Raw genomic sequence first — 19,939 nt, forward strand, 5'->3', positions numbered from 1 at the left:
AATGGGGGATGCACGAAGTAATTCCCTTTTTTATTTCATCTTGCTGTTCTACTTTTATATAGAGAAAGCCCACTATGAAAAATTTAAATGTTTGTTATTATTATTATTAATATAGAAAATATATGTATAAAGAATGAAGGGGATAAAATTAGGTATACTCATAAGCCTAGCTACGTTGTATTATTAGTACATTAGTTATATTTGAACGAAATTTTTTATATAGACTTTAAAAAATAAGAATAAATAAATAAATTTCTTCGTAAGTTAAGATTAATTTATATAGCAAAAGAAAACCAAAGTGGTGTTTGGTATGTTGACAGAAGACTATGTTGATTGTAGTCAAACATTTTCCACTGCAAAACATTGCCTTTCACATCACAGTAAGCAGTCTGCAAGGAAATAGGGCAAACCTAGGACCAACTCCAACCTTAGGAAACTTCAGTGATGGTTTAATTAAGGTTGTTAACAAAAATATCGAATTATGATACATTTTTAAAGTTACTAAACTATGAAATTATGGTCTAACTGGGAGGGCTTTAGGGATAGCCTCGTGAGCAGAGACTGACAGAATCTGAAGCTTGCAGTCAGAGGAAATGAAGGGAGAATTGTGCTCCATTGACACTTTGCTGATCAAGTGCAGCAAAACTTGTTCAAGTTCTTCTCCATCACTCCATCCATGAATCTCAGCCTTAACAGCTGAAGGGTCTCTGCATATCAAGTCCCACACCGGAAAGTTCTTCCTTGGCATCATAAAGTCCTTTTCTTTCAGCCTCAAACTTGGGCAATAGTCTCCACTGCCATCTCCAAGATAGATCAACCTCTTATCCTCTTCTGATATTGAATCTTGCATCCTCTTTATCACTAAACCCTGCAATCATTCAAATCAAATTACATTTTACAATCATAACATAATTGCACATAATTTTTTATATATTATGAACTATTGGTGGGGCCTAGGTCAAAATTATTCTTTATTTTATACTTCAATCAAATCCTGTGGGCTCATATCAGAGAGAAAACCAGAATGGAATGGTTGGTTGGTTAAGAAAAGTTTTGGTATTTTTTAAGGCCAACAAATCAGGTGACAGCACTCCATTGTTAGTTCTTGTCAACATAATTAACAATAGAAAACAATACTTTCCCAGAAGCTCAAACCAGTTAACATCAACTTCAAAACAATATCTGGGAATGTGTACTGTTCCCAACTGTCTATATAAATAGCAGTTTTGAGTTTTTAAACTACCAAGGTGTTTCAAATCAGCATTAACTCTCTTAAAATTTCAACTCTCAACATGGTTTTGATAAATCAAACAGTTCACATTATTTCAAAAGAAGTTATCTTTTAGCAAAGAAAAATACGGTAGTGGATGAAAGATGACATCTATATTTACCTTACACATGTTTGGAGGACACAAACTGCAGCCATGAGGAGATCTGTTGAAATCATGGCAAGGTAGAATCCTTAACCTTCCTTCTTCATTCACATAACCGGGGTTAGTATTGATCTCTGAGAAATATTCCCTTATTCCTAAGTGCTTCAAAATTGACTCAATGAAAAACAAGTTTGCGTCACTCACAATCCTCAAATCACACCTGGAAAAACAAATGCCACCATAAATTTAATCCACAAAATCACATTAAAAAAAAAGTAACAAAATTTGCATGCATAGTTACATACCCTGAAGCATGAGCTGCTTTAACAGCGGGTATTACCCTGGGGTGCAAGGGAATCTTATGCAGAACCTCTTCAATGTCCTTAATGGTTTTACCCTGTGAGTGAAGCTCCATCATCATCTTGTCCTATAAATCCAAAACCAAAACAAACAAAAAATAACAAACGGTTATTCATACCATTAACACAAAATCTAAAAAAAAAATATACAAAAAAGGAAGAAAAAAACTAATTCTTAGATATATTTTAACTGTTCTTGGTTACATTGCCGCATTATTTGTTAATCTTTAATGCAAAAATAATTTAACCAAAATTAGAAAATGAAACTTTAATGGCAAAGAACACTTAGCAAACAGGCATGTAAAGTTTGTTCCTAAAGAAAGTGACTACAAAGGCTTACCATGAGAGTGTTCCAAGGCATTGTGGGAAGGAGTTGGTTGAACAAATCTGTGAAACCCAACTCGTCGATGACCCAGTTGTCGCTGTCGACATCCACAATGGTCTTGTCAAAGTCGAAAACAACCACAATTTCAGACATGTTTGTTTTGGTGAATGCAGAAACTCTGAACGGCCCAGAAGAAGAAACCTTCTTCTCAAGAACAAGGCTCTCTTTGGGTGTCTGGTGGTGCTCTCAAGATCTGCTCTTGGCTTGGATTGCACCCTGAAAGAGAATGAAAAGGGTATTTGTAGTGAATGTGGGTTAAGAAAACCCCAAAAAAAGGAATCTTTGATTCCAAAGGAATATTACCTTGCATATGGATTGTTCCTGGAAGAGAAGAAGGTGACCAAGGAAAAAGTTTCATTTTTAGCCTCAGAAATTTCTAGCTGTGACATTTCAAATTCAATCTAAGCCGTTGGTTTTGAAGAATATTAGGTGGGAAAAAAATCAGAGGGTTTGGAGATTGAGCATAAATATGGGAATATTCCATTAGGGAATTTGATGCCTTTGATGTGACTATGAAACGCGCTACTCCACCAACAAGTTTACAGGTGCAACCCATCAGAATATTTTGGGTATAGTCCCTTCCCTTCCACAAACATTTAACTCATGCAATCCATTTTTATCAAAATTTCATTTATTACAATCTTAAGTGTAATAATGTTCATTGAAAATAAAATATATTCTATATTATTAAATAAATTAGCAACATAGTGTGTGTTCATTAAATGTCTTCTATTGTGTGTCTTTCTAGCATTGTAATTATTGTTAGAACACACTTAATTTGGAGTAAATAAATGTGATTTGGTGAAAAAAATAGTATTTACTTTATGAAAAAAAAAATTAAAAAATTAATTTATTTACTTTTTACAAAAAATTATCCTTTTTAAAAAAATTATTTTATTTCAATATCTAAAATAGTTATAATTTCAATATATTCTTTTCATTTTTTTCGATTATAAATAACCAGCACGTTATTATATTAAGACGGACTATAGGGGTGAAGGGGAGTCACCTTTTTCTCTTCAAAATTATAATATAGATTTTTCTAAAATAAAAATTATTTTTTACGTGTTAAATTTAAACAATTTTTTACATGAATTATATGACTTCTATATTATAGTATAGCGCATTTTATTATTAGTTTAAATATTAATTCAGACTATTTACACTCTTGAGAAAATATTTAATCTACAACTTTTTATATCCATACTGTTTATTCTTAATTTTAAAAGTTTTATTCCTTTTATTATTACATTAAAAGAATATATTATCAATAAAAGATCAAATTTTTTAAATAAGATTTCAAAGTAATTAAAAAAAAACTGAAAATATCACTATTACCAAGGATGAATGTTGCAAACACCCCATAAAATATAAACTACGCACACAATATACATTTTTTATATTATCATAAACTATAGCATAGGAGTCTAATATAATAAATATATTTAACTAAATCATATTGAAATATATAAAATCTAACCGAAGTTCATAGAAAATCTTAGATATCTCTATGGAATAGTAATGAAATAACCATTAAAAAAATGACTCAATTAAAAATTAAATCAACTTAAAACTAAGCATAAATCATATATACTATAGTTTACTCTAAAGAATCTATTTCATATCTAGTTGTCATGCAGAATAAATTTATAATGAATTTAAGTATAAATAAACAGTAGATATATAAGTATTCTGTTATTATCTCATACTTTTGTCTCCATAAGTTTTTGAAGAAGAATAGTAAAAAGAAGAAAAGAAGACTCAGTAAAAATTCAATGAAATCACAAAAAAAAAATAGAGAGAGACAAAAAAAAATGGTGGTATGATATTGATCCAAAATTAAAGTTGAAGCAAAACATCAATAACCAAAGTGTTGTTTGGTATGTCTGCGGAACACCACCAAGATTTCTTGTCAATCAAGATTAGTCAAATGTTATCCAATGTTCAGAGAAAAAAAAAAATTCCCAAAGATGTATAGAAAACATGTATTGGTATTTGATAGAAATTATAGTGGTCCACAACTTAAGACCAATTCCAACATTTAACATTTGCAACTTTATTATAGTATAAGTTTGGTGAAGGTTAATTGGGAAAAAAGCTTAAAAGTTACTATGATACATTCTAAACTAAGAACTGGTTATGGGCGAAGTGGTAGGGCTTTGGGCAAAGCCTCCAAAACAGAGAGTGACAGAGTCTGAAGCTTGCAATCAGAGGTAATGAAGGGAGAATTGTGCTCCATTGACACTTTGCTGATCAATTGCAGCAATACTTGTTCAAGTTCTTCTCCATCACTCCATCCATGAATCTCAGCCTTAACAACTGAAGGGTCTTTGCATATCAAGTCCCACACTGGAAAGTTCTTCCTTGGCATCATAAAGTCCTTCTCTTTCAGCCTCAAACTTGGGCAATAGTCTCCACTCCCATCTCCAAGGTAGATCAACCTCTTATCCTCTTCTGATATTGAATCTTGGATCCTCTTTATCACCAAACCCTGCAATCATTCAAATAAAATAACATTTTACAATCAAAAGATAATTATACATAATTTTTTATTTATTATGAACTATTGGTGGGGCCTAGGTCAAAATTGTTCTTTATTTTATATTTCAATCAAATCCAGTAGGCTCGTATCAGAGAGAAAACAAGGATGGCATGTTTGGTGGTTAAGAAAATATTTGGTATTTTTTAAGGCCAAGAATTCAGGAGACAAGTTCCATTATAGGATCAATTCATGACTCATAAACACTTGAGCCACGTTAGGAGCAATCTTTGTGATTAAAAATGGAAAAAATAGTGTTCCATCAGCTAGAGCCAGTTAAGAACAACTTGAAAACAATATCTAGAAACGTGTATTGTTGCCAACTGTTGTATACATTTAATAAACTTTTCATCATGATTTAGACAAATGACAAAACAAGATAGAAAAAGGAAGTTGTGTATTTACCTTGCACATGTTTGGAGGGCACAAAGTGCAGCCATGGGAAGCTTTGTTGAAATCATGGTAAGGAAGAATCCTTAACCTCCCTTCTTCATTCACATAACCGGGGTTAGTATTGATCTCTGAGAAATATTCCCTGATTCCCAAATGCTTCAAAATAGTCTCAATGAAATACGTGTTTGCATCACTCAGAATCCTCAAATCACACCTGAAAAACAAATGCCACCGTAAATTTAATCCACGAATCATATTTACCAAAAAAATAAATAAAAGAAGATGATCATAATTTTGTATGAGAGATGCAGAGTTACGTACCCTAAAGCATGAGCTGCTTTAATAGCAGGAATAACTCTGGGGTGCAAGGGAATCTTATGCAGAACCTCTTCAATGTCCTTCATGCTTTTACCATGTGAATGAAGCTCCTTCATCATTGTGTCCTTTAAAAAACCAAAAAAACAAAAAAACTCGGTTATTCATGTCATTCAAATCATGCATTCTGCAAAGTTCAGTTTAAACAAAACAGAGTATAAACCCAAAAAATGTGGCAACAAAAAGGCTTACCATGAGAGTGTTCCAAGGCATGGTGGGAAGAAGCTGGTTGAACAAATCGGTGAAACCCAATTCATCGACGACCCAGTTGTCGCTGTCGACATCCACAATGGTTTTGTCGAAGTCGAAAACAACCACGATTCCAGACATTATCTGTTTTGGGGAATGAAAAAAAGAAACCTTCTTTCTGAAGAATAAGGCTCTGTTTGGGTGTGTGTATAGTGCTCTGAAGATTGGTGGTTCTTGGCTTGGTTCTACAATGGAAAGAAAAAGGGTTATTTATAGTAATGGTGAATGAATGAAGAAAAAAAGAATCTTAGATTCCAAAGGAATATTACACGGATACTTCGTGGTAGCAAAGATGGAGGCTCAAAATTAAAAACACAAATGTGGCCGTTTTATTTTACACTCATCCAAAACCTTTCGGTACGTTTAAAATTCAATCTAGACCGTTGGATGAAATCATATAGGTAGGCGAAAGGATCGGAGGGCGTAGGTGGATTGGACCTAAGAGTAAAACACGGGAATATTGACAGGGAATTGGATGCACTTGAGGAGCCTCACCTGAGTGTGTGAAATCCACTTCTCACAAACGCATGAGAATATTCTGAGTATAGTCCGTTCAGTTAATTTCGCCAATTTCATTTTTTTTTCTGTTATGAATTAATAAATATTGGATTTTAGAATCAATATTTACCTCTATATAGATAAATTCTTTTTAGATTTATAATAAATTAAAATAATGTAATATATTGTAATCAAATGGTTTTGATTGATGATGTCTTTTGAAAAATTATAGAATATTACTCAAAAATTCAAGATGATAAAAAAGTAAATTGGTAGAGATAACCAATTCAGAAAATAAGTATCATGATAAAAATAAAAAATAAAAGTGTGATTTGAAAGGATTTTTTTAATATTGTTTTTATATTAAAGTAAAAAGAAATAGATAAAGTTAGTTTTTATTTATATATTGTTAAGACTATTATGATTTGATAAATTATTGATGTCTATCATTCTCATCACATATTAGTTAGACATAAATTAACCAATATTGATAGAGTATCTTTTTTATGTATGTGAACTCAATTTTTCAATTTATATATTTTTTAAAATTTCTATAGTGATTTTTTATCATCTGACACCAATTTTTTTTAATAATTTATTAATTTTTTTGTTTCAATGTGAAATGAAAAGCAATTATATTAATATTAACGAAATTTTTTACCAATATTAAATGAAAGAAATTTTCAATTGATATTAATTGAATAGTCATAAGAAAAATTATTTAAAAAATTATAAAAATCATTTTGATGTTAATCTAAATAATTGTAGAAAACCCACAAAATTAAGAAGAAACTTTATCAATGTTATTAGAAATTTATTATAAATTATTTTATATTTAAATAATTTTATATAAATACTAATTTAAATATTTTATACAAAATTAATAAATTTAAATTACCTTGTTGAGATAAACGTTTAAACAATGAGATCAATTTAAATTTTATATATTTAATTTTTTAAAATTATAATATTACTTATCCAAACAAAGATTATGATATTTTTTTAATATACTTTGATTTATTAAATATGTTGTTACGTTTGGAGTTATTTTTAACATATTAATGATATTTATTTGATATTCAAATATATTATTTATACTTATTCAACTAACAACATTTAAATCATACTCTTCAAATGACTTTACCAAATTTTCATTTTTTATTCGTTCTCCTAAACTTACATAAAAAGATAAATATTGTGTAAATAATCTTTTATCTAATTAACTATTAAAGTTTTAGCTACTAATTGTTTTATATTTGAAAGTTGATAATTAAAATCTTAATAGTTAATTAAATATTAATTTAAAAAATTAATTTATTAATTTTATTAATAATAGAAATTACTTTTGATATTAATAACTTTTTTAGTCTTTAAAATAATATCTAATTTAATCACTAGTGATTGATTATTTATTATTTTTAAAATTAGTTTCTATTTATTAATTTTTTTTAGTAAAAGTTATATATTTAAAAAAAAAAACTTTAAATTTAAATCAATCATACAAAATCAATTCAATTTGTAAGGTGAGATTTAACTCCACTGCTTTTTCTAACATAAATAATATATAAATTTCACATTAATAACTTATTAACAAATTTATATAAAAGAATAATATTTAATATAAAATATTAAGATGATAGAGTTATAATTTTCTACTTGCATATTATTTATTTTACAAAATTTTAATAAAAGGAACTAACACTAAAGGAAAAAATGGTTTTAACGGGGTATTTATTTTTATATTATTCATGATTAAAATCTCTATTAAGTCATTTACCTAGTGTTGCAGTTTTCTCGTTAAACCATCCCTCAGCAAGGTGTTTTCTGGGTTTTTTTAAACCTCAGGACAAATCTTTCAAAACTCTTATTAAATATCATGGGTTTAGAAACCTCCGTAAAATACCAGGGGTTTCAAAAACCTTTGTTAAATACCATGGGTTTAAAATTTTTTGTAAAATATCATGGGTTTCAAAACCTCTGGTAAATACCATGAGTTTAAGAACTTTCATAAAATACCACGAGTTTCAAAATTTTCGTAAAATGACTTGTCGTCTGAAATAACCTTCAACCTTATTTTTCACCATCTCTAACGATCCTCCTGACTTCTTTATTCCATCATAGACACACTTGTCCCCGACACAAGCTCAATAGCCACCAACGACAGTCCTAGCAAGGAATCATAATTTAGTCACACCTATGTCTATTATACCTAAGGAAAAATAAGGCACTATCATTGTTTCTTCCATCACCTTACTACCTCAACTTGGGTCACAAGTCATTCTTACCTAGCTCGACAACAGTTGATGTTTATCACTGCTTTATATATCCTAAATAATTGTATTATCTGTTAGATGTGGACTTCAAAGTCATGTGTGTAAAATAAATTTTTGAAAACTTAGAAAACTTATTGTATTGTAAAGTTATGCTTTTAAAATTTTAGAAAATTTAGTTATAAAATATATTGAAACTATATAGTTTTTAATGGTTTATTTATAAATAGATTTAATTATACTTATTTATTAAAGTTTGAAAAATCTGGAGCATTTTATTGAAGTTCTACCATAAATCTTTGAAATTTAACAAAGGTTAAAAAAACTTTCATTGTCTTGTTGAGATTTTAGAATAAATCTTTAAAACTTAACGAAGGTTAAAAAAACCTCCGTTATTTTGCTGAAATTTTAGAATAACCTTGGAACTTAATGAATTATTACAAAGTGGAATTTAAACTTAACTCAACTCCATAAAATCAGCTCATGAAGTGAGGTTTGCGCCCACTTATATATAATGAAATGTCTTAATCTATAGTCGATGAGGGATCTTCAACTTAAATGTTAAAAAACTTTCATAATTAAATTAATTTCTAAAATTAAATTAAGTTACTCTCAATAATCTCTGTTAAAACTTTTTTTTTAAGTGTAATAGATCACATATTCACATGAAACATGTCTAAATCAGATGCAATGACAAAGGAGGTCTTGTTAATGTCCGAAACACTTGTTATAATTAACATTTGAGTATTATTATTATTAACATGTGTTTGATTGTGGTGTGATCATATTGATGCATTAATTAAAGTTTTATTATTATTATTATTATCTTCTTGGCGAGTTCTTATATCATCAGAGTATAAGAAATGGTTTTGACCTACTAATGGAAAATTATGATTCTGCCACCATTTTTGGTCGAGTTTTTTAATCCTCTGATTCTATATCTGAGGTTACATTACCATTAGCTGGAGATGACCAAACAAGGGTCCCAACATGCATGCATGTTGTTTTTCAACGCCATTAATGCTAGTGTTTCTTAAGTATTCTTTAGTATGTCAGCGGAACACCAAGATTTCTGGTCAATAAGATTCTAGTCAAATGTTTTCCACAGTAAAACAAAACAATGTTCAGAGCATAAAATATTCCCAAAAGATGTATAGAAAACATGTATTGGTATTTGATAGAAATTATAGTGGTCCACAACTTAAGACCAATTCCAACATTAACATTGGCAACTTTATTATAGTATAGCTTTGGTGAAGGTTAATTGGAAAAAAAGCTTTAAAGTTATTATGATACATTTTTTTCAAATACACTAAACTAAGAAGTGGTTATGGGCGAAGTGGTAGGCCTTTGGGCAAAGCCTCCAAAACGGAGGCTGACAGAGTCTGAAGCTTGCAGTCAGAGGAAACGAAGGGAGAATTGTGCTCCATTGATATTTTGTTGATCAATTGCAGCAAAACCTGTTCAAGTTCTTCTGCATCACTCCATCCATGAATCTCAGCCTTAACAACTGAAGGGTCTTTGCATATCAAGTCCCACACTGGAAAGTTCTTCCTTGGCATCATAAAGTCCTTCTCTTTCAGCCTCAAACTTGGGCAATAGTCTCCACTCCCATCTCCAAGGTAGATCATCCTCTTATCCTCTTCTGATATTGAATCTTGGATTCTCTTTATCACTAAACCCTGCAATCATTCAAATAAAATTACATTTTACAATCATAAGTATCGGTGGGACCTAGGTCAAAATTATTCTTTATTTTATATTTCAATCAAATCCAGTATGCTCATATCAGAGAGCAAACAATAAATTTTGGTATTTTTTAAGGCCAAGAATTAAGGAGACAAGTTCCATTGCTATAGGATTAATCCATGACTCATGAACACTTGAGTCACGTTAGCAGCAATCTTTGTGATTAAAAATGGAAATAATAGTGTCTCGTCAGCTAGAGCCAGTTAAGATCAACTTGAAAACAATATCTAGAAACGTGTACTGTTGTATACATTTAAGCAAATTTGTCATCATGATTTAGACAAATGATAAAACAACATAGAAAAAGAAGTTGTGTATTTACCTTGCACATGTTTGGAGGGCACAAAGTGCAGCCATGGGAAGCTTTGTTGAAGTCATGGTAAGGAAGAATCCTTAACCTTCCTTCTTCATTCACATAACCGGGGTTAGTATTCATCTCTGAGAAATATTCCCTTATTCCCAAATGCTTCAAAATAGTCTCAATGAAATACGTGTTTGCATCACTCACAATCCTCAAATCACACCTGAAAAAACAAATGTCACCGTAAATTTAATCCATATTTACCAAAAAAGAACGTGATCATAATTTTGTATGAGAGATGCATAGTTACGTACCCTAAAGCATGAGCTACTTTAATAGCAGGAATAACTCTGGGGTGCAAGGGAATCTTATGCAGAACCTCTTCAATGTCCTTCATGCTTTTACCATGTGAATGAAGCTCCTTCATCATTGTGTCCTTCAAAAACCAAAAACCAAAAAACTCGGTTATTCATATCATTCAAACCATGCATTCTGCAAAGTTAAGTTTAAACAAAAGAGAGTATAAACCCAAAAAATGTGACAACAAAAAGGCTTACCATGAGAGTGTTCCAAGGCATGGTGGGAAGAAGCTGGTTGAACAAATCCGTGAAACCCAATTCGTCGACCACCCAGTTGTCGCTGTCGACATCCACAATGGTTTTGTCGAAGTCGAAAACAACCACGATTCCAGACATTATCTGTTTTGGTGAATGGAAAAAAGAAAGCTTTTTTCTGAATAATAAGGCTCTGTTTGGGTGAGTGTACAGTGCTTTCAAGAGTGGTGGTTCTTGGCTTGGTTCTGCAATGGAAAGAAAAGAGGGTTATATTTATAGTAATGGTGAATGAATAAAGATTAAAAGAATCTTAGATTTCAAAGGAATATTACACGGATAGTTCGTGGTAGCAAAGATGGAGGCTCAAAATAAAAACAGAAATATTGCGCTTTTATTTTACCTTCACCGAATCCCTTTCGGTGCGCCATATTTAAAATTAAATCTGCACCGTTGGATGAAATCATATAGATAGGTGAAAGGATCGGAGGGTGTGGGTGGATTGGTCCTAAGAGTAAAACACGGGAATAAAGGGCATATTCGACAGGGAATTGGATGCACTTGAGGAGCCTCACCTGAGTGTGTGAAATCACTTCTTACCAACGCATACAATAATACATCGCATGAATATTCTGTATTCAGTTAATTTCGTCAATTTCTTTTTTTTTTCTGTTATGAATTAATAATAAATTAAAATAATGTAATATATTGTAATCAAATGGTTTTTATTGATGATGTCTTTTGAAAAATGATAGAATATTACTCGAAAATTCAAGATGATAAAAGTAAATTGATAGAGATAACCAATTCAGAAAATAAGTATCATGATGAAAATAAAAAATAAAAGTGTGATTTGGAAGGATTTTTTTTTATATAGTTTTTATATTAAAGTAAAAACAAATAGATATAAGTTAGTTTGATTTGATAGTAAATTATTGATATCTATCATTCTCATCACATATCAGTTAGACTTATATCAACCAATATTGATAGAGTATCTTTTTATGTATGTGAACTCATTTTTTCAATTAGCATTTTTTTTTAAATTTCTATAGTGATATTTTCTATCATCTAACACCAATTTTTTTTAATAATTTATTAATTTTTTATTTCAATGTGAAATGAAAAAAAAAATTATATTAATAGTAACTATTTTTTTTACCAATATTAAATGAAAGAAATTTTCAATTGATATTAATTAAATAGTTATAAAAAATTATTTAAAATATTATAAAAATAATTTTGATATTAATCTAAATAATTGTAGAAAACTCAAAAATTATGAAGAAACTTTATCAATGTTATTAGAAATTTGTTTGAAAATTTATTACAAAATTAATATTAATCAAGATCAACTCAAAAATTATTATAAATGATTTAATATTTAAATAATTTTATATTAATACTAATTTAAATATTTTATACAAAATAATAATAAATTTAAATTACCTTATTGTGATAAACGTTTAAACAATGAGGTCAATTTAAATTTTATATATTTGATTTTTTTAAATTATAAAATTACTTATCCAAACAAAGATTATGATATTTTTTTAATATACTTTGATTTATTAAATATGTTATGTTGTTACGTTTGGAGTTATTTTTAACATATTAATGATATTTATTTGATATTTAAATATATTATTTATACTTATCCAACTAACAACATTCAAATCATACTCTTCAAATGATTCAAGTAAATTTTTATTTTTTATTCGTTCTCCTAAACTTACATAAAAAGATAAATATCGTGTAAACAATCTGTTATTGTTATGGAAAAATAAAAGGTAATTATTGGTTAATTAATTAGGTTATAGTAAATAACTAATTAGTTAATATTTTTTTATGTAAAATGTTTATATTAAGAAGTCAACTTAATCTTATAAAATTTATGAAAATTTTGATATCTTTATGTCATCATACTTTAGTCCCTCCTATGCTTTTTTGGAAAAAGAAAATGTAAGAGATAAACTATATATTTTTAAAATTAATTTTTATTTAACGATTTTTTTAAATGAAATTATATATTTAAAAAAAATAAACTTTAAATTTAAAGCAATCATTAAAAATCAATTCAATTTGTCCCCACTACTTTTTTTTAACATAAATAATAAAAAAAATTCACATTAATAAGTGATTAACAAATTTATATAAAAGAACAATATTTAATATAAAATATTAAGATGATAGATTTATAATTTTCTACTTGTATATTATTTATTTTACAAATTTTTAATAACAGGTAATGAACTAATAAATATAGATTGACGTGAAACATCTGTCTAATCAGAAACAATGACAAAGGAGGTTCTTGTTATAATTAACATTTGATTATTATTTTTATCATTAGCATGTGTTTGATTGTGGTGTGATCCAATATTGATGTATTAATTAAAGTTTTATTATTATTAGTATGTGCTTGGTCAGTTCTTATATGATCACCATGTATAAGAAATAATTTTGACCTACTAATGGAAAATTATGATTCTGCCACCTCTTTTGCTTCACTTTTTTAATCCTCTGATTCTATATTAGAGGTTACATTACCATTATGCTAGTGTTTCTTTGCATCACCATTTTTATTAAATTTTTATCTCAATGCTCAATGATTAGATCTTTTTTATTTTTTTTATCTTCTTCCAACTTTCACCACTTCAACCAATCAACTCAATTTCAGATTAATGGCATACACATCTTTTATTCTAAAATTAAATTATGAATAAAGTTTCTTTCGGATAGATTAATTGAATGTTTACTGCATAAGCAATCATAATTCTTATCTTATAAGTTAATCTTTTAAAAATAAATTTTTAATATGATATATAAACTTATTCTGGTCAAATTTGTTGCACTTATATATCATTTGTTATACTTCACAAATATTTAATTTTACATAATATATATATATATATGTATATATATTAATTAATGTGAGATGAGAATGTAGAAAATTTTACGATAACTAAAAATTAAGTCAATATTTATATTATATATAAGTGGGGTTTTTAAAATACAAACTAAGTTAAATTTAAATCTAAACTTAATTATTAAAATATGAATTGAATTTGTAATTCATTATTAGTATTAAAGATTATTTATGTGAAAGTAAAAAAATATTAAGTTAAATATGTTTTTTTTTGGTTTTTAAGTATATATAACAAAAATTCAATTGTCATTAAAAAAAATTGATAATAACTCATTTTAATAGTTTTCTTACTACAAATATTTATTATATCTAAATTTTGAATTAGAGATAAAAATCAATCTCATATAAAAATTTTAGGAATGAAAAACATATTTAATCCAAAATCTTCTAAAATGTGGTATTGTAATTGTTCCAGACAAAAGAGGTGAAGGTATAGGCGACCTTAAGCCCATAACACTTAACATAGTCAAGAGTGAGTGCACCTTACATGCCTCTAGCCATAAGTGTAGGCTTTGAGGCTATTTGTGATAGTAGCTTATTCTTCTATCATTCGTCGCCCGATCATACACACTTTACAGGTAAATGTGTTTGCATTTATTGTTTCCCTATTGCGCATCACATCATCTGCTCCTTGCATTTCCCGATACCCACGTGTCACGCTCTTGTAGTTGACTGCTATGTGGTGTGATAAGACCATATTACCTCAGGTAAAATTTCTACCCATCTTGTCTTAGTCGTTCCTAACTTCTTTACCAAACCTGGTAAAATTAATTTATTTGCTGCTTCTACTTGTCCGTTTGACTGAGGATGCTCCACAAATATAAATATCCGTTGAATCCCCAAATCCTTACACATGCGTCTTAACTTTTGACTTGCAAACTGTTTTCCATTATCTAACACTAGCTCCCTAGGCACACCAAATCAGCAAACAATTGATTTCCACACAAACTTAGAATTTATTTTTTTGTTGTAATCGTTGTTAATAGCTCCACTTCTACCCATTTGGTGAAGTATTTAATGGCCACCACTATAAACTTGAATTGTCGTATGGACATCGGGAAAGTACCCAATATGTCGATTCCCCATTTATAAAAAGGCCATGGGAAAATTAACGAATACAAACGTTCTGCTGGGACCTTTATCTCATTTGAGTGTCGCTAACATTTATCACACTTCTTCTCATACCATAAACAGTTATTTCTTAACGTAGACAAGAAAAACCCCGCCCTTAACACTTTTACTGCCAAGGATCGACCTCCAATATGCCTAACGCAAACACCTTCATGAACTTCATGCATTATCCTTTCTTTTTTCAGCTCGCCGACACACCTCAATAGTGGTGTCAAACTCCTTGGATTAGAGTATATCTTGCCACATTATTCCTCAAAGTATTCACTGCTTCACTGTCTATTGGCTCCTTCCCTTCTCTAAACCAGTTTAAATACATATCCATCCAGTTATGCTCACTATGTACATCCATCATCCTATATCCATCCGGTCCTCCATAAATCGACTTTTGAGTCCTAATATTTTTAATGTGGTCATTCAGATTTTGTTTCCCATTGAAGGAGTCGATTTTAGGGAACATGTAATTTTGCGGAATCGACTCACTCAAAATTTCCTTCGAAAAGGGCTGAAAAGCTGGTTCTACTTCCTCCTCCAAGCGGCCATTCGTGTTGCGGTCATCCATCTGTCTCTGAAGCTCCTCGTTTCGCCTCTACAACTGCTCTTGCACCCTTATTGAATCCTCCATCCTTAATCTTGCCTCCTCATGTGTCCTTCGAAATTCCTCCGCACGCTCATCATTTTGTCTTCTCATTATCTCGATCATTTCCATCAATATCTGGGTTGTATTGGACGGAAGGGCTCCATTCGCCTCTTCCTATGCTACCACTCGTCGTGTTGCTCTCATTCTGTTTTGAATCCTGAATTTGATGGTGCGGGTGTGATTTTATTTGTCCCACGGTGGGTGCCAAAATGTTTCAGACAAGAGGGGTAAAGGTATAGGCGACCTTAAGCCCATAACACTCAATATAGTCAAGAGTGAGTGCACCCTTAACTATTATTTAAAAGATGTTGCTTCTTGTTAGGGCCTCCTCTAGTATATATTGATAGAATCCACCATAATCCTCCTGATTCTGCATTCCCTAACGTATGTCAAAGTAACGTCATATTGCCTTGTGGTTCAGAAACCGATCTTCTCATTATATAGCCGAATCTAGACTCATCGCCCTACATGCCCAGTCTCAGGTGTAAGCCATTAAGACTATTATTAAGTTATCATTCGACCAAGTCTTCACTCATTATATAATCAGGTCCGGACCTATCACCTTACAATAATCGTTTTGGATTTTCTGTCTTATAAATCATGCTTTAAAATGTATATGGAAAAGATAAAAAATAATTAAGAATTTGATTTTTCAAAAGTGACTTATTGCTACTAATTATTTTTTGTCAAACATAATTATTAACATTGACTTGGATAATAAGGTCAGACAAGGTGAACATTTGTCTTTCAATGTAGGTTAATTATCTCATATTTAAAGTGACTAAGGATGATATTAGACTGCTAAATTAATTCATTATTCCATCTCTTTTTCATCTACTATACTTAAAGATGGATTCAGAGTCTACCAGTTAGTCCTCCAAAAATAAATAATAAATAAATAAATAAATTTAAATATAATTTTTGTGATCAATACTGTAATAATTAATGACTGGACACATAAACATGGGGTTAATGATTAGTTAAGCATCCTTGACGTAACCTAAAGTGTTCTTTGGTATGTCTGCGGAACACCACCAACATTTCTGGTCAATCAAGATTCTAGTCAAATGTTTTCCACAGTAATACAATGTTCAGAGCATAAAAAATTTCCCAAAGATGTATAGAAAACATGTATTGGTATTTGATAGAAGTTTCAGTGGTCCACAACTTAAGACCAATTCCACCATTAACATTGGCAACTTTAGTATTGGTTTGGTGAAGGTTAATTGGAAAAAAAAAGCTTAAAAGTTACTATGATACATTCTAAACTAAGAAGTGTTTATGGCCGAAGTGGTAGGACTTTGGGCAAAGCCTCCAAACCAGACAGTGACAGAGTCTGAAGCTTGCAATCAGAGGTAATGAAGGGAGAATTGTTCTCCATTGATACTTTGCTGATCAAGTGCAGCAAAACTTGTTCAAGTTCTTCTCCATCACTCCATCCATGAATCTCAGCCTTAACAAGTGAAGGGTCTCTGCATATCAAGTCCCACACTGGAAAGTTCTTCCTTGGCATCATAAAGTCCTTCTCTTTCAGCCTCAAACTTGGGCAATAGTCTCCACTGCCATCTCCAAGATAGATCAACCTCTTATCCTCTTCTGATATTGAATCTTGCATCCTCTTTATCACTAAACCCTGCAATCATTCAAATCAAATAACATTTTACAATCATAACATAATTGAACATAATTTTTTATTTATTATGAACTATATTGGTGGGGCCTAGGTCAAAATTGTTCTTTATTTTATATTTCAATCAAATCCAGTAGGCTCATATCAGAGAGAAAACCAGGATGGCATGTTTGGTTGGTTAAGAAAAAATTTGGTATTTTTTAAGGCCAAAAATTCAGGAGACAAGTTCCATATCTATAGGATCAATTCATGACTCATGAACACTTGAGTAACGTTAGCAGCAATCTTTATGATTAAAAATGGAAATAATAGTATCCCATCAGCTAGAGCCAGTTAAGATCAACTTGAAAACAATATCTAGAAACGTGTATTGTTGCCAACTGTTGTATGCATTTAAGCAAATTTTTCGTCATGATTTAGACAAATGATAAAACAACATAGAAAAAGAAGTTGTGTATTTACCTTGCACATGTTTGGAGGGCACAAAGTGCAGCCATGGGAAGCTTTGTTGAAGTCATGGTAAGGAAGAATCCTTAACCTGCCTTCTTCATTCACATAACCGGGGTTGGTATTGATCTCTGAGAAATATTCCCTGATTCCCAAATGCTTCAAAATAGTCTCAATGAAAAACGTGTTTGCATCACTCAGAATCTTCAAATCACACCTGAAAAAACAAATGCCACCGTAAATTTAATCCACAAAGTCATATTTACCAAAAATATAAATAAAAGAACATGATCATATGATCATAATTTTGTATGAGAGATGCAGATTTAGTTACCCTAAAGCATGAGCTGCTTTAATAGCAGGAATAACTCTGGGGTGCAAGGGAATCTTATGCAGAACCTCTTCAATGTCATTAATGGTTTTACCATGTGAATGAAGCTCCTTCATCATTGTGTCCTTCAAAAACCAAAAACCAAAAAACTCGGTTATTCATATCATTCAAACCATGCATTCTGCAAAGTTCAGTTTAAACAAAACAGAGTATAAACCCAATTCTAAAGTTTGTTTGAATTAAAAACACATGGTAAATTGCATTTAAGAGTTAATAAAAAAACGTGACCAAAAAAAAGGCTTACCATGAGAGTGTTCCAGGGCATGGTGGGCAGAAGCTGGTTGAACAAATCGGTGAAACCCAATTCGTCGACCACCCAGTTGTCGCTGTCGACATCCACAATGGTTTTGTCGAAGTCGAAAACAACCACGATTCCAGACATTATCTGTTTTGGTAAATGGAAAAGAGAAAGCTTCTTTCTGAAGAATAAGGCTCTGTTTGGGTGTGTGTATATAGTGCTCTGAAGATTGGTGGTTCTTGGCTTGGTTCTGCAATGGAAATAAAAGAGGGTTATTTATAGTAATGGTGAATGAATGAAGAGAAAAAGAATCTTAGATTCCAAAGGAATATTACACGGATAATTCGTGGTAGCAAAGATGGAGGTTCAAAATTAAAAACATAAATGTGGCCGTTTTATTTTACACTCAACCAAAACCTTTCGGTGCGTCTTGTTTAAAATTCAATCTAGACCGTTGGATGAAATCAAATAGGTTGATGAAAGGATCGGAGGGCGTAGGTGGATTGGACCTAAGAGTAAAACACGGGAATATTGACAGGGAATTGGATGCACTTGAGGAGCCTCACCTGAGTGTGAAATCCACTTCTCACCAACGCATGAGAATATTCTGGGTATAGTCCGTTCAGTTATCAATTTGAACAACGATATGGTATTTAAAATATTTAATGACATTTTTAATAGATTTAAATTAATAAAAAAAATTATATAAAAGAATAATATTCAATATAAAATATTAATATGATAGATTTATAATTTTCTAGTTGTATATTATTTATTTTACAAATTTTTAATAACAGAGGGAATGAACTAATAGATTAGGGATTCACGTGAAACATCTGTCTAATCAGAAACAGTGACAAAGGAAGTCCTTGTTAATATCCAAACACTTGTTATAATTAATATTTGATTATTATTATTATTATTATCCTCATTAACATGTGTTTGATTGTGGCGTGATTCAATATTAATGCATTAATTAAAGTTTTATTATTATTATTATTATTATTATTATTATTATTATTATTATTATTATTATTATCTGCTTGGTCAGTTCTTATATCATCATCATATATAAGAAATGGTTTTGACCTAGTAATGGAAAATTCTGATTCTGCCACCTTTTTTGGTTCAGTTTTTTAATCCTCTCATTCTAAATCAGAGGTTACATAAGAACATGCATGCATGTTGTTTTTCTACGCCATTAATGCTAGTGCTTCTTTGCATCACCATTTTTATTAAATTTTTAACTCAATGCTCTATGATTAGATATTTTTTATTTTTTTTATCTTCTTCCAACTTTCTCCACTTCAATATTCAATCACCTCAATTTCAGATTAATGGCATACACATCTTTTATTCTAAAATTAAATTATTAATAAAGTTTCTTTCGGATATTATCAATTACAGATTGATTCAGTTTTTAATGTATAAATAAAGATAATTCTTATCTTATATATGGTATCGTGAACTTATTCTAATAAAATGTATTTTATT

At 30.2% G+C, this 19,939-nt stretch overlaps 4 protein-coding genes across 5 annotated transcripts; all 4 read right to left on the minus strand.

Annotated features, from left to right (window-relative positions):
• Window positions 1–313: 313 nt before the first annotated feature.
• LOC137818501 (inorganic pyrophosphatase 2) lies at window positions 314–2,510 on the minus strand. Of its 2 annotated transcripts, XM_068621961.2 has the most exons (5): window positions 2,421–2,510; window positions 2,073–2,333; window positions 1,679–1,800; window positions 1,392–1,593; window positions 314–868 (listed from the first exon to the last, which is right to left on the minus strand). In XM_068621961.2, the coding sequence occupies exons 2-5, from the start codon at window positions 2,208–2,210 to the stop codon at window positions 515–517; spliced, it is 816 nt and encodes a 271-aa protein (XP_068478062.1). In that variant the 5' UTR covers window positions 2,211–2,333; window positions 2,421–2,510; the 3' UTR covers window positions 314–514. The 2 variants fall into 2 exon arrangements, with proteins under 2 accessions (XP_068478062.1, XP_068478063.1); XM_068621962.2 differs by lacking the exon at window positions 2,421–2,510 and having other exon boundaries at window positions 2,073–2,339.
• Window positions 2,511–4,088: 1,578 nt separating this feature from the next.
• Window positions 4,089–5,871, minus strand: LOC137818502 (inorganic pyrophosphatase 2). The gene is made up of 4 exons (XM_068621963.2): window positions 5,617–5,871; window positions 5,371–5,492; window positions 5,062–5,263; window positions 4,089–4,608 (listed from the first exon to the last, which is right to left on the minus strand). The coding sequence occupies exons 1-4, from the start codon at window positions 5,752–5,754 to the stop codon at window positions 4,255–4,257; spliced, it is 816 nt and encodes a 271-aa protein (XP_068478064.2). The 5' UTR covers window positions 5,755–5,871; the 3' UTR covers window positions 4,089–4,254.
• Window positions 5,872–9,593: 3,722 nt separating this feature from the next.
• On the minus strand, window positions 9,594–11,285 carry LOC137818503 (inorganic pyrophosphatase 2-like). Its single transcript, XM_068621964.1, has 4 exons — window positions 11,049–11,285; window positions 10,806–10,927; window positions 10,513–10,714; window positions 9,594–10,123 (listed from the first exon to the last, which is right to left on the minus strand). Exons 1-4 carry the CDS (start codon window positions 11,184–11,186, stop codon window positions 9,770–9,772), a joined length of 816 nt encoding a protein of 271 aa, XP_068478065.1. The 5' UTR covers window positions 11,187–11,285; the 3' UTR covers window positions 9,594–9,769.
• Window positions 11,286–16,858: 5,573 nt separating this feature from the next.
• LOC137819145 (inorganic pyrophosphatase 2) lies at window positions 16,859–18,695 on the minus strand. Its single transcript, XM_068622909.2, has 4 exons — window positions 18,452–18,695; window positions 18,151–18,272; window positions 17,832–18,033; window positions 16,859–17,372 (listed from the first exon to the last, which is right to left on the minus strand). Exons 1-4 carry the CDS (start codon window positions 18,587–18,589, stop codon window positions 17,019–17,021), a joined length of 816 nt encoding a protein of 271 aa, XP_068479010.1. The 5' UTR covers window positions 18,590–18,695; the 3' UTR covers window positions 16,859–17,018.
• Window positions 18,696–19,939: the final 1,244 nt, after the last annotated feature.

Source organism: Phaseolus vulgaris, chromosome 10 (genome assembly GCF_051622355.1).
Source record: "Phaseolus vulgaris cultivar YP4 chromosome 10, ASM5162235v1, whole genome shotgun sequence".
Lineage (NCBI taxonomy): Eukaryota > Viridiplantae > Streptophyta > Magnoliopsida > Fabales > Fabaceae > Phaseolus > Phaseolus vulgaris.